The sequence below is a fragment of the Leptodactylus fuscus genome, unplaced genomic scaffold (genome assembly GCF_031893055.1).
Source record: "Leptodactylus fuscus isolate aLepFus1 unplaced genomic scaffold, aLepFus1.hap2 HAP2_SCAFFOLD_80, whole genome shotgun sequence".
Classification (NCBI taxonomy): Eukaryota; Metazoa; Chordata; class Amphibia; order Anura; family Leptodactylidae; genus Leptodactylus; species Leptodactylus fuscus.
In genome coordinates, this window is record NW_027440839.1 from 45298 (window position 1) to 57816 (window position 12519).

General features: G+C 51.4%; 2 protein-coding genes across 9 annotated transcripts in view; one reads left to right on the forward strand and one right to left on the reverse strand.

The window, feature by feature from the left end:
• UBAP2L (ubiquitin associated protein 2 like) overlaps positions 1–2415 on the reverse strand; it is a 41657-nt gene extending 39242 nt beyond the window's left edge. For all 8 annotated transcript variants that reach the window (XM_075262027.1, XM_075262022.1, XM_075262026.1 and 5 more), the window contains exon 1: positions 2373–2415. The gene's annotated coding sequence lies outside the window, so the exon portion shown is untranslated. The remainder of the gene's footprint in view (positions 1–2372) is intronic.
• Positions 2416–2549: 134 nt separating this feature from the next.
• On the forward strand, positions 2550–7182 carry LTAP1 (lipid transport auxiliary protein 1). The gene is made up of 7 exons (XM_075262033.1): positions 2550–2669; positions 3797–3898; positions 3980–4088; positions 4179–4232; positions 6280–6446; positions 6535–6593; positions 6676–7182. Exons 1-7 carry the CDS (start codon positions 2592–2594, stop codon positions 6872–6874), a joined length of 768 nt encoding a protein of 255 aa, XP_075118134.1. The 5' UTR covers positions 2550–2591; the 3' UTR covers positions 6875–7182.
• Positions 7183–12519: the final 5337 nt, after the last annotated feature.

The following is a 12519-nucleotide window of genomic DNA, read 5'->3' on the forward strand; positions in this document are numbered from 1 at the left end:
AGGTTCGGGGAGGTGAAAAAAGAACCCCATGCTCCCCTGTCCTGGGTGCTGCAGCGCCCCCCCGCACGCTCCAGTACTGCTGCTTGCAGTGGATTTGGGATGTCCGGGTCTCTTCCTTGACCTCAGCAGATTTCCACTGGAAGACGATAGTGGAGCTGCAGGAGCTGACCGCGCTGGGAGGCGCCGGAGCACAGGGGTGTAGGGTGTAGTTTTTGTCACCTCCCCCCGCCTCACTAAAAAATAAAGCTCAGACAACCCCATTAATAAGAGGGGAGCTGCAGCTCTATGTAGTGTATACATGCTCCATATACTTGTGTGGTGCACTCACCGCCCCTCCACTAGGACAGCTGATCTGTGTGGGGTCCAGGGGTCACCTATCCTGTGTTTAGGGGTGTATTAAACTGGATTTGGAGGCCACAAACCATTACTATGTACAAGCAGCACATGGAGGGTCACAGTGATCCCTGTGCAGTAAATATGACACTTTCTTTATATTCTCGGCACCACCACAGCGATAAGTCTATCGAGTTCTTGTTATATTTTATCCCAAATGTTGAAAAACGGCCAAACTTACTTGTGACACCCAGAAGGTTACTTTTTTGTTTCTGTGTTGGGTAGGGGGGGAGGTTTTAAAAAAAATAAACAAATAAATGCCTATTATTTTGACATTTTCAGACACGGGGATACATAATGTGTTTTATCTTTTGCGGCTGTCACATGATGCGACACAGATCACGTGACCACTCCACCAGACTCTGATGATTCCCTAGGACATGTACACATGGCCCCCTGCAGCCCCCCATGACGTCTGACAACAGCTGCAGGACAAGTGCCGTGTGCGCAGTCTTATGTGTCAGCTATTTAAGGAGATCCTCTGTACAAGGAGGCTGCACTGGCGGGGGGTGCCCTGCTGTACTGGGGGGCTGCTCTACAATAGTGGAGGTCCTAATACAGACTATATATGTAATAGAGGGACGCCCTTTATTATCTACATGGGGGGGCCCTCTCTATTAATCAGGAAGGGGACCCCCGATACAGCACACACCCTCAGCTCTGCTGCCCCAATACAGGCTCACAATCTCCATATGGACTATGATAGACACACAGGTGCCGGGGATGATGGGACATAACATAGCAGAATATTTTGATACAGGGGATGGAGGCCGGGGAAGGTAAAACCTTAAAATAAACTCACTCGCCCACCCTCTGGGCTCCAGTGTCCCCCACTAGTGTCTGGCGGTGGTCCTCACTGCACACAATTGCTGAGGCCCCAATATACAGCACAGGACCCGGGACCTCACCAGTATGTCATATGCGTGATGGCCGGGTCTCTTCTGTGACCACTCAGGACACACAGCCCCGAAGAGCCGCTGGAACAGACACAGGGGATGGGGTTGTAAGGTCTCACCTCCCCTAGCACTAAAATATCCTGTACACCCCCTGCACTGTACTGTACACCCCCCTCATTACATTTGGTAACATCCTATGAGACTTTGGGCTTCCTGCACTTCTCACAGCTGAGGGTTTGTTACAACTGCATCAAGTCTTCCCAGAATCAGAGCTAAACAAAGCGACACATTGTAACAAACCCTCATGAGCGGAGGGATGTGCACACAAGTGATAACACCGAGACCGTAGCTTACCATGACAACAATGTAAATATGGTGGACGGGCAGAGATCCTCACTACAAGGGGTGCATTAATATTGGGGTCTGCATGTGACTACCTGAAGATATAGACGGACACCTAACACACAGATTGGGGCCCCTGGAGGGGTCTGACAGCCTTTAGGTGACATGGACAGACCCCCATAGCAGATTTAGGAGGAGATCACATTACATTGTGGGCACTTTGAGGGGTCTCTCTAGGCTGGGGAGCCCCTGTAAGTGCCCATGTCTGGGTGTATAGAAGCCTCACACTCCTCCGGCACAGACCTCCACTACAGAGGCTGCAGGACTACAACTCCCAGCAGTCCGGCCAGAGCTCAGCCTCACATGGCCCCTCAGAGACATGAGGAAGCAGCCAGGAAGTGGCCGCGGTGCCGGGAGTGAAGCTGCCCGCCTCCCCCTCCTCTATCCCGTCTCATCTGATAACAGCCAACCACCGGAGACTAAACTAAAGAGACCGAAAACCGGTCCCAACCGAGCCCGACCACAGATCGACCTAAGCGGCAACCGTGTCTACTCCAGGCCGAGGCTTCAACCGGCCTAATAGGCCGCAGAGCCGGAGTGTCCCCGAGGGCTCAGCCCGCTCCCGCACCGCCGCCCACAGCGCCCATCTGTCCCCTAGAGCCCAGTTCCCGCCGCCTTGCCCCGCTCACTCCCGTTATGTTCCCCCCTCCCACCGTGCGACGAGAAGAGCTCCGTCCTTACCTGCGGCTCCTCCGCTCTGACACCACGTGACCTCCCTTCCGCTCCGCCCCCTCTCACGTACGCCTGCCGTCTTCCTGACGTCACGACGCGCTTTGCGTTCCACGAGGCTGTGCGTCCCACGTCTCTCTCCGGAGCTGATTGGGTGGCCGGTGTAGGGGGCGTGGTTTGGGTGCTTGGAACAATCACGTGACGGAGGGAAAACACGGAAAACGGAGAAAGATGGGGAAGGCGAATCCCAACAAGAGCAACTGGCTGTCCGGGGTCAATGTGGTGCTGGTCATGGCCTATGGCAGCCTGGTGAGCGCAGGCCGGGGGAGGGACAACCTATAGGGCTGACAGGAGGAGCGACAGAGGCACCTAACTGCAGAGGGCCAGAAGATGATGTGGGAGATAGGTTGTACCCATAGCATAAAAGGGGAGAAGGGCTATACCCATATTATACAAGGGGGAGGGGCAGCATACGAGCGGTAGACAAGAGGGAGAGGGCACGTGTGGACGATCGACAAGGGGGAGTGGTCATGTGTGGACGGTAGACAAGAGGGAGAGGTCACGTGTGGACGGTAGATAAGGGGGAGTGGTCACGTGTGGATAGTAGACAAGGGGGAGTGGCCATGTATGAACGGTAGACAAGGGGGAGTGGTCATGTGTGGATGGTAGACAAGAGAGAGAGGTCACGTGTGGACGGTAGATAAGGGGGAGTGGTCATGTGTGGACGGTAGACAAGGGGGAGTCGTCATGTGTGGACGGTAGACAAGAGGGAGAGGTCACGTGTGGACGGTAGACAAGGGGGAGTGGTCACGTGTGGATAGTAGACAAGGGGGAGTGGCCATGTGTGAACGGTAGACAAGGGGGAGTGGTCATGTGTGGACGGTAGACAAGAGAGAGAGGTCACGTGTGGATAGTAGACAAGGGGGAGTGGCCATGTATGGATGGTAGACAAGAGGGAGAGGTCACGTGTGGATAGTAGACAAGGGGGAGTGGCCATGTATGGATGGTAGACAAGAGGGAGAGGTCACGTGTGGATAGTAGACAAGGGGGAGTGGTCATGTGTGGATGGTAGAAAAGGGGAGAGGCGGCGTATGGACATTAGACAAGAAGGAGATGTCGCGTATGGGTGGTAGACAAGAGGGAGAGGCCAAATGTAGACGTTAGATAAGAGGGAGACGATGCATACGTATAGTAGACAAGGGGGAGAGGTCACGTATGGATGGTAGACAAGGGGGGAGGTCACATGTGGACGTTGACAAGAGGGAGAGGCATTGTATGGGGGGTAGACAAGGAGGGAGAGGAGGTGTACAGACGGTACACAATGGGAGAGGCGGAGTACGTGCAGTACACAAGGAGGAGACGTTGCGTATCGATAGTAAACAAGCATAAACAAGATGTTGACGTCTATTTATTTTTTAACCCTTTTTTTCCTGCAGGTGTTCGTCCTCCTGTTCATCTTCGTGAAAAGACAGATCATGCGATTCGCCATGAAGTCTCGCAGGGGCCCGCACGTCCCCGTAGGTCACAACGCACCTAAGGTACACCCTCTGCACATAGTGGTCAGGAGGGGGCGCTCTCTTCTCAGCTCTCCACCACTGATCTATTTCTCTTCTTTGCAGGATTTGAGGGAGGAGATTGACAACCGCCTCTCCAAGGTGCAGGACATCAGGTTTGAGCCGCGGCTTCTGGCGGAGGAAGACGAGCGGCTGCTGCAGCTGGACAGTCAAGGTCAGGGATGGGGGGGGGTCACATCCGCCATGTTGGACGTTCTGTACTCCACCAGTAACCGCTATAACCTCCCGTGTCTGTGTCTTCCAGGCTGTTATAACTATCTGTACCGGATGAAGACGCTGGACGCCGTGAAAGATTCTGGTGAGTGCCCTGAGTGCGCCGCACAGCTGAGGAGATGTTACAGTGTATTTGTGCTGCTGTGATTCGCTTGCTCAGCACTGACAAGTATTGGGCTTGTAAATGTAAAGAAGGAGATTCCTGGAAGCACAAAAATGCTGTGGAATTCTAGAAAAAAAAACTGCATTTGTGCCTTTTTACAGGTTTTATTTTCATGACAGACACAGCGACATGTGACCGAATTTATACAGTTTTTCTTACATTTAAAGGGGTATTCCCAACTCGCCTGTTCACCACCTTGCAGGCTGTCTGCTCTGTTCGCTTCCTGGTTTTCTCGGTGAATTGGTGGGTGGGGTTTCACTCGCTCTGCTATCTCTCTTCAGAGCAGTACATGTTTGCAGTTAGTAATGAGGGATGGTTGTAAATACATTAGCACAGTATCACTGGAAGATGCACCATATAAAGCTGATGTAGAAGAGCTGGATTTGTTAGGTGTGAGAATCCCAAACTTACATGCTACAGGACCAGGAGACAGCTTGCAATATACTCACTTTTAGGTCTGTGTTTAATGGACTCTCTGTCTCAGCCCTCACCAGCAAAATTCAATTAGCCGACTGATAACTGGAAGAGCTGGAGATAAACAGCTCAGAAATACAAGTTGCTCCGAGCACTCAGCTCCCCTCCCCTCCTGAGAGCAGGGAGCCTTAGGGGCAGCCTTGGAGACAGCGCTGCTTCACCACTCACCTATCGGCAGCAGCGTTGCTCCAGTGGCCGCCCTCAGTCAGTAGCGGTCCTCCACTTGCTTGCTTTCCAGACCCCACCTCTCCCCCACTGCTCTATCACAAGCCGGGTGACGTGGCCACGTAAGCTCAGGCCCGTACACAGCGTTTCTTTTTATCCCTAAACTAACGCAAGAGAGCAGCTGCTCTTAAAGCAACCCGAGCAGCCTTCTCCTGTGCTGGTTTAGACGTCTGCGTCTCAGCGCAGGTGGCGTCATTACACCTCCTATGCTGAGACGCAGACGTCTTACTGCCACCAGGTGTAGGGGAGGCAGCAGCGGCAAGGTCGGTAAGTTATACCTTTTTTGTTTGTTTGTTTTATAATAGGCCGCTACCTGCAGGAGTATCCCTAGCACGTAGTGGCTTATTTACCAACCTGCTCACTGCCGCCCCCACTTCACCTTGTACCATAGGACGAGGAGGGCGGTAGTGAATAGATCCGGGCAAGGCCGCAATCCCACTACCGCTATTATTATACTGGGGGGTCTTTTCAGTCCCCCGAGTATAATAATCGGAGCCCCAGGGAAGGTGAGGGAACATAATAAACACTGTTACTCACCTCTCTGGGATCCAATGTTACTCCTAGCAGGCTTTGTGCCTGTAGGATAATGTACCAGATGTCACGTGGTCTGGGATATTACCATATAGGCCCAAAGCCTGTGCTAGTAGTAATAGCCTGTTACTGATAGCACAGGCTTTGGGCCTGTATGGTACTGTTAGCACAGGCTTCAGGCCTATATGGTAATATACCAGACCACGTGACGTCTGGGACATTACCATATAGGCCCGAAGCCTGCTAGGAGTAACATCAGATCCCGGAGAGGTGAGTAACAGTGTTTATTATGTTCCCTCACCTCTCCTGGGACTCTTGATTATTATACTAGGGGGTCTGAAAAGACCCCCGAGTGTAATAATAGTTCATGGGGAAGGGGAGGGGGCGTTTTGGTTGTCTGTCTGCCCCTTCCCTGAGCTTGAAGACTGGGTTATTTTTCCCCCCCACTTGGAATTCAGCCTGACTACAGCCAGGCTGAATATGAGGTATCTACAGTGCTCCTATTCCATCAGGAAGGGGTTAATAGGAGCACTACAGATACCCTATAGCAGCCAGGCTGAATTCCAAGTGGATCACATGACGTGTGGGACATGACGTGGCCACATCCCATGAGTCCATCTTTACCAATCCCCGGACCTGGTAAATCACTTACCTCTCCCCAGACAACCCCTTTAAGCTTGGTGACCTGGCCACTTGGTGGCGCCCTTCTTCCACCATTGACTGTATTTTCCGCTTGCAGACATCCCCTTCCAGGAGAACGGCAAATTCCCCAAATCTTCGGTCGGTAAGAACTTCCAAGCCTACCTGCTGGAGATGACGAATGTCAGCTCGCCTTTCAAGGGGGTGCGAAAGTCATTACTGGACACCCTGACGGAGGGCTACGACTCTGCGCGATACGGCACTGGGGTAAGAGTCTACCGCTTATTAAGATGGAACTCTGCTTATATTCAGGCCTCTATTTAGATGTCAAGGTTTTTTCCATTCTGTTTTCCAGCTTTACGGGAGAACGGAACATGAGAAGTTCATGGAGGCGCTGACGGAGTTATCGGCATTGTAAGACATCTGACCATAAGTGTTATCGCGGTGTTGTGCTCCTCGATCGATCCCTGATTTCTCCCTTCTGCTTTTTCAACAGCGTTCAGTCCAGGGAAGCAGGAAGTCACAGGCACCGCCAGTCTGCCGCCAAGGACCTGACCGCCTCTCCGGAGACCTCCGGGACCCCCACCATCCAGGTGACCTACCTACCATCCAGCCAGAAGAGCAAGAGACCCAAACATTTCCTGGAGCTCAAGAACTTCAAAGACAATTACAACACCCTGGAGAGCACCTTGTGATGGCGCCACCTACAGGAGGGTCCAATACCTAAGTCACTCTGCCGCACACCGGAAGACCACTGCGCTCTCTTGTGCATGTAGACAGCAGAGGCAACATGGCGGACGTCATCATTATAGACGTGGACTCGGGGACAATTCACATTAGATTTCCGAGTTGGTCTCCAGCATATCTATAGAGTATTATGGACTCCAGAGTTTTCCTCTACTTTGTATATACAATCTTTATGTCTTGTTTTGCTTTACACCATTTTTGGGGGAAGAGACGAGGGAGGGAGGAGGGGCCGGGCGTGAGGTTTTGTATTTTTCATGTAAATTATTAAAAAGGAAATGATCTCAAAACTGAACTCTGAATGTTCTAGAAAGGCAGTCGGTCGCCCCCAATAGTGATAGGAGGACACAATGGCAGCTCGGTGATATGTACAGGACAGTATGACACGTGTTGTCCCTCATGGCCAGGCCCCGAGAGAGCCCATCACTGATCCTATAGATGAGCTACAAAACCCCCATTATGGCCGCACCTTCATTTCTGTCAGTACTATCACAGATTTCTATGAGCACGTTCAGGACGAGCTTGGGTCTCATGTTAGGGCACTGGTTCCGGAGCCCTTTGGTACTTCAGCCATTGCCAGCAGAGGTCCTCACCACCTGGAACCACAACTCAAGGGGATTGGTGAAGCCATCTCATGGATGGGACGTCCATAGCTCAAGCCCTGTTGACTACAGTTGTATCCCGCTCGGGGTGGGGAGCCCATCTGGACTGTATGTCTGTACGAGGCACATGGAGTGGAAGATGTTGTCCAATTTGAGAAAACGTAGAGATATTCTGGCTCTCGTACACTTCTTTCATTACATCAGAGGAAAGGCAGGCCAGAGAATAAAACTACGGCCATGTATATCAGCAATGATTGCAGGATTTACTCAAAACCTGCAAAAGACCTTTCCTATATTTCAGCAGCCCACTTTCGAGGTTCTGTCAATGTGGTGGCAGACCAACCGAGTCAAGGGCCTTCTGGAAGAAAGCTCGAGTCAAGGAGCCTTTTACCAGGTTACACTGATATGGGGGAGGACAGAGATAGATCTTATGGTGACAAGGTAAAATACCAAAGCCCTCCCTTTATCAGGAAAACCATCCCCTGACAGTCGATGCTATGTCTGCACAATGGAGGTTCCACTTTCCTGTGGTTCAGGCCGCCCTACATCTTCATTCTCATTTACATGGTACCGAGGATATTGATGAAATTCAGGAAGGACCAGGCCGTCATACTGTCTTGGCCAAAAAAGTTATGGGTTTCCTACATCTTCCAAGTGAATCGAGGATGCTATTGGAAACTTCCCCTAGTGCAGGACTATCTGCTTTACCCAGATTCAGCCTGACAGCCTGAAAGTTGACTCTGCCACAATTTAGAGGGCCCTCCAATGCTGTCCTGTAGACACACACTCTCATTCTAGAGCAGAATTCAGCAACTGAAGTAAGTGACGACTCTAATCCTTGACTCAACAGTATCTTGGATTTTTCAGCATCGCTTGGACAACATTGTTTGATTCAGAAGACTCTAAACGTTCTAAAGTAACCTATCTATCTGCAGGGCTGGGGTGATATGCTGGTTCTGGTGACAGTAACCTATCTATCTGCAGGGCTGGGGTGATATGCTGGTTCTGGTGACAGCAACCTATCTATCTGCAGGGCTGGGTTGATATGCTGGTTCTGGTGACAGTAACCTATCTATCTGCAGGGCTGGGGTGATATGCTGGTTCTGGTGACAGTAACCTATCTATCTGCAGGGCTGGGGTGATATGCTGGTTCTGGTGACAGTAACCTATCTATCTGCAGGGCTGGGGTGATATGCTGGTTCTGGTGACACTAACCTATCTAGCTGCAGGACTGGGGTGATATGCTGGTTCTGGTGACAGTAACCTATCTATCTGCAGGGCTGGGGTGCTATGCTGGTTCTGGTGACACTAACCTATCTAGCTGCAGGGCTGGGGTGATATGCTGGTTCTGGTGACAGTAACCTATCTATCTGCAGGGCTGGGGTGATATGCTGGTTCTGGTGACAGTAACCTATCTATCTGCAGGGTTGGGGTGATATGCTGGTTCTGGTGACACTAACCTATCTATCTGCAGGGCTGGGGTGATATGCTGGTTCTGGTGACAGTAACCTATCTATCTGCAGGGCTGGGGTGATATGCTGGGTCTGGTGACAGTAACCTATCTACCTGCAGGGCTGGGGTGATATGCTGGTTCTGGTGACAGTAACCTATCTATCTGCAGGGTTGGGGTGATATGCTGGTTTTGGTGACAGTAACCTATCTATCTGCAGAGCTGGGGTGATATGCTGGGTCTGGTGACAGTAACCTATCTACCTGCAGGGCTGGGGTGATATGCTGGTTCTGGTGACAGTAACCTATCTATCTGCAGGGCTGGGGTGATATGCTGGGTCTGGTGACAGTAACCTATCTATCTGCAGGGCTGAGGTGATATGCTGGCTTTGGTGACAGTAACCTATCTATCTGCAGGGCTGGGGTGATATGCTGGTTCTGGTGACAGTAACCTATCTATCTGCAGGGCTGGGGTGATATGCTGGTTCTGGTGACAGTAACCTATGTATCTGCAGGGCTGGGGTGCTATGCTGGTTCTGGTGACACTAACCTATCTAGCTGCAGGGCTGGGGTGATATGCTGGTTCTGGTGACAGTAACCTATCTATCTGCAGGGCTGGGGTGATATGCTGGTTCTGGTGACAGTAACCTATCTATCTGCAGGGTTGGGGTGATATGCTGGTTCTGGTGACAGTAACCTATCTATCTGCAGGGCTGGGGTGATATGCTGGGTCTGGTGACAGTAACCTATCTAGCTGCAGGGCTGGGGTGATATGCTGGTTCTGGTGACAGTAACCTATCTATCTGCAGGGTTGGGGTGATATGCTGGTTTTGGTGACAGTAACCTATCTATCTGCAGAGCTGGGGTGATATGCTGGGTCTGGTGACAGTAACCTATCTACCTGCAGGGCTGGGGTGATATGCTGGTTCTGGTGACAGTAACCTATCTATCTGCAGGGCTGGGGTGATATGCTGGGTCTGGTGACAGTAACCTATCTATCTGCAGGGCTGAGGTGATATGCTGGCTTTGGTGACAGTAACCTATCTATCTGCAGGGCTGGGGTGATATGCTGGTTCTGGTGACAGTAACCTATCTATCTGCAGGGCTGGGGTGATATGCTGGTTCTGGTGACAGTAACCTATGTATCTGCAGGGCTGGGGTGCTATGCTGGTTCTGGTGACACTAACCTATCTAGCTGCAGGGCTGGGGTGATATGCTGGTTCTGGTGACAGTAACCTATCTATCTGCAGGGCTGGGGTGATATGCTGGTTCTGGTGACAGTAACCTATCTATCTGCAGGGCTGGGGTGATATGCTGGTTCTGGTGACAGTAACCTATCTATCTGCAGGGTTGGGGTGATATGCTGGTTTTGGTGACAGTAACCTATCTATCTGCAGAGCTGGGGTGATATGCTGGGTCTGGTGACAGTAACCTATCTATCTGCAGGGCTGGGGTGATATACTGGTTCTGGTGACACTAACCTATCTATCTGCAGGGCTGGGGTGATATGCTGGTTCTGGTGACAGTAACCTATCTATCTGCAGGGCTGGGGTGATATGCTGGGTCCGGTGGCAGCAACCTATCTATCTGCAGGGCTGGGGTGATATGCTGGGTCTGGTGACAGTAACCTATCTATCTGCAGGGCTGGGGTGATATGCTGGGTCTGGTGACAGTAACCTATCTATCTGCAGGGCTGGGGTGATATGCTGGTTCTGGTGACACTAACCTATCTATCTGCAGAGCTGGGGTGATATGCTGGTACTGGTGACAGTAACCTATCTATCTGCAGGACTGGGGTGATATGCTGGTACTGGTGACAGTAACCTATCTATCTGCAGGGCTGGGGTGATATGCTGGTTCTGGTGACACTAACCTATCTATCTGCAGGGCTGGGGTGATATACTGGTTCTGGTGACACTAACCTATCTATCTGCAGAGCTGGGGTGATATGCTGGTACTGGTGACAGTAACCTATCTATCTGCAGGACTGGGGTGATATGCTGGTACTGGTGACAGTAACCTATCTATCTGCAGGGCTGGGGTGATATGCTGGTTCTGGTGACAGTAACCTATCTATCTGCAGGGCTGGGGTGATATACTGGTTCTGGTGACAGTAACCTATCTATCTGCAGGGCTGGGGTGATATACTGGTTCTGGTGACAGTAACCTATCTATCTGCAGGGCTGGGGTGATATGCTGGGTCTGGTGACAGTAACCTATCTATCTGCAGGGCTGGGGTGATATGCTGGTTCTGGTGACACTAACCTATCTATCTGCAGGGCTGGGGTGATATGCTGGTTCTGGTGACAGTAACCTATCTATCTGCAGGGCTGGGGTGATATGCTGGTACTGGTGACAGTAACCTATCTATCTGCAGGGCTGGGGTGATATGCTGGTACTGGTGACAGTAACCTATCTATCTGCAGGGCTGGGGTGATATGCTGGGTCTGGTGACACTAACCTATCTATCTGCAGGGCTGGGGTGATATGCTGGTACTGGTGACACTAACCTATCTATCTGCAGGGCTGGGGTGATATACTGGTACTGGTGACAGTAACCTATCTATCTGCAGGGCTGGGGTGATATGCTGGTTCTGGTGACAGTAACCTATCTATCTGCAGGGCTGGGGTGATATACTGGTTCTGGTGACAGTAACCTATCTATCTGCAGGGCTGGGGTGATATGCTGGTTCTGGTGACACTAACCTATCTATCTGCAGGGCTGGGGTGATATGCTGGTTCTGGTGACACTAACCTATCTATCTGCAGGGCTGGGGTGATATACTGGTTCTGGTGACACTAACCTATCTATCTGCAGAGCTGGGGTGATATGCTGGTACTGGTGACAGTAACCTATCTATCTGCAGGACTGGGGTGATATGCTGGTACTGGTGACAGTAACCTATCTATCTGCAGGGCTGGGGTGATATGCTGGTTCTGGTGACAGTAACCTATCTATCTGCAGGGCTGGGGTGATATACTGGTTCTGGTGACAGTAACCTATCTATCTGCAGGGCTGGGGTGATATACTGGTTCTGGTGACAGTAACCTATCTATCTGCAGGGCTGGGGTGATATGCTGGGTCTGGTGACAGTAACCTATCTATCTGCAGGGCTGGAGTGATATGCTGGTTCTGGTGACAGTAACCTATCTACCTGCAGGGCTGGGGTGATATGCTGGTTCTGGTGACAGTAACCTATCTATCTGCAGGGCTGGGGTGATATGCTGGGTCTGGTGACAGTAACCTATCTATCTGCAGGGCTGGGGTGATATGCTGGGTCTGGTGACAGTAACCTATCTATCTGCAGGGCTGGGGTGATATGCTGGTTCTGGTGACAGTAACCTATCTATCTGCAGGGCTGGGGTGATATGCTGGTTCTGGTGACACTAACCTATCTATCTGCAGGGCTGGGGTGATATGCTGGTTCTGGTGACAGTAACCTATCTATCTGCATGGCTGGGGTGATATGCTGGGTCTGGTGACAGTAACCTATCTATCTGCAGGGCTGGGGTTATATGCTGGTTCTGGTGACAGTAACCTATCT

Coding starts and splice junctions, on each gene's coding strand:
- LTAP1 (XM_075262033.1), top strand. CDS start 2,592: ATGGGGAAGGCGAATCCCAACAAGAGCAACTGGCTGTCCGGGGTCAAT. Junction 4,089..4,178: donor GCTGCAGCTGGACAGTCAAG/GTCAGGGATGGG, acceptor TGTGTCTTCCAG/GCTGTTATAACTATCTGTAC. Junction 4,233..6,279: donor GGACGCCGTGAAAGATTCTG/GTGAGTGCCCTG, acceptor TTCCGCTTGCAG/ACATCCCCTTCCAGGAGAAC.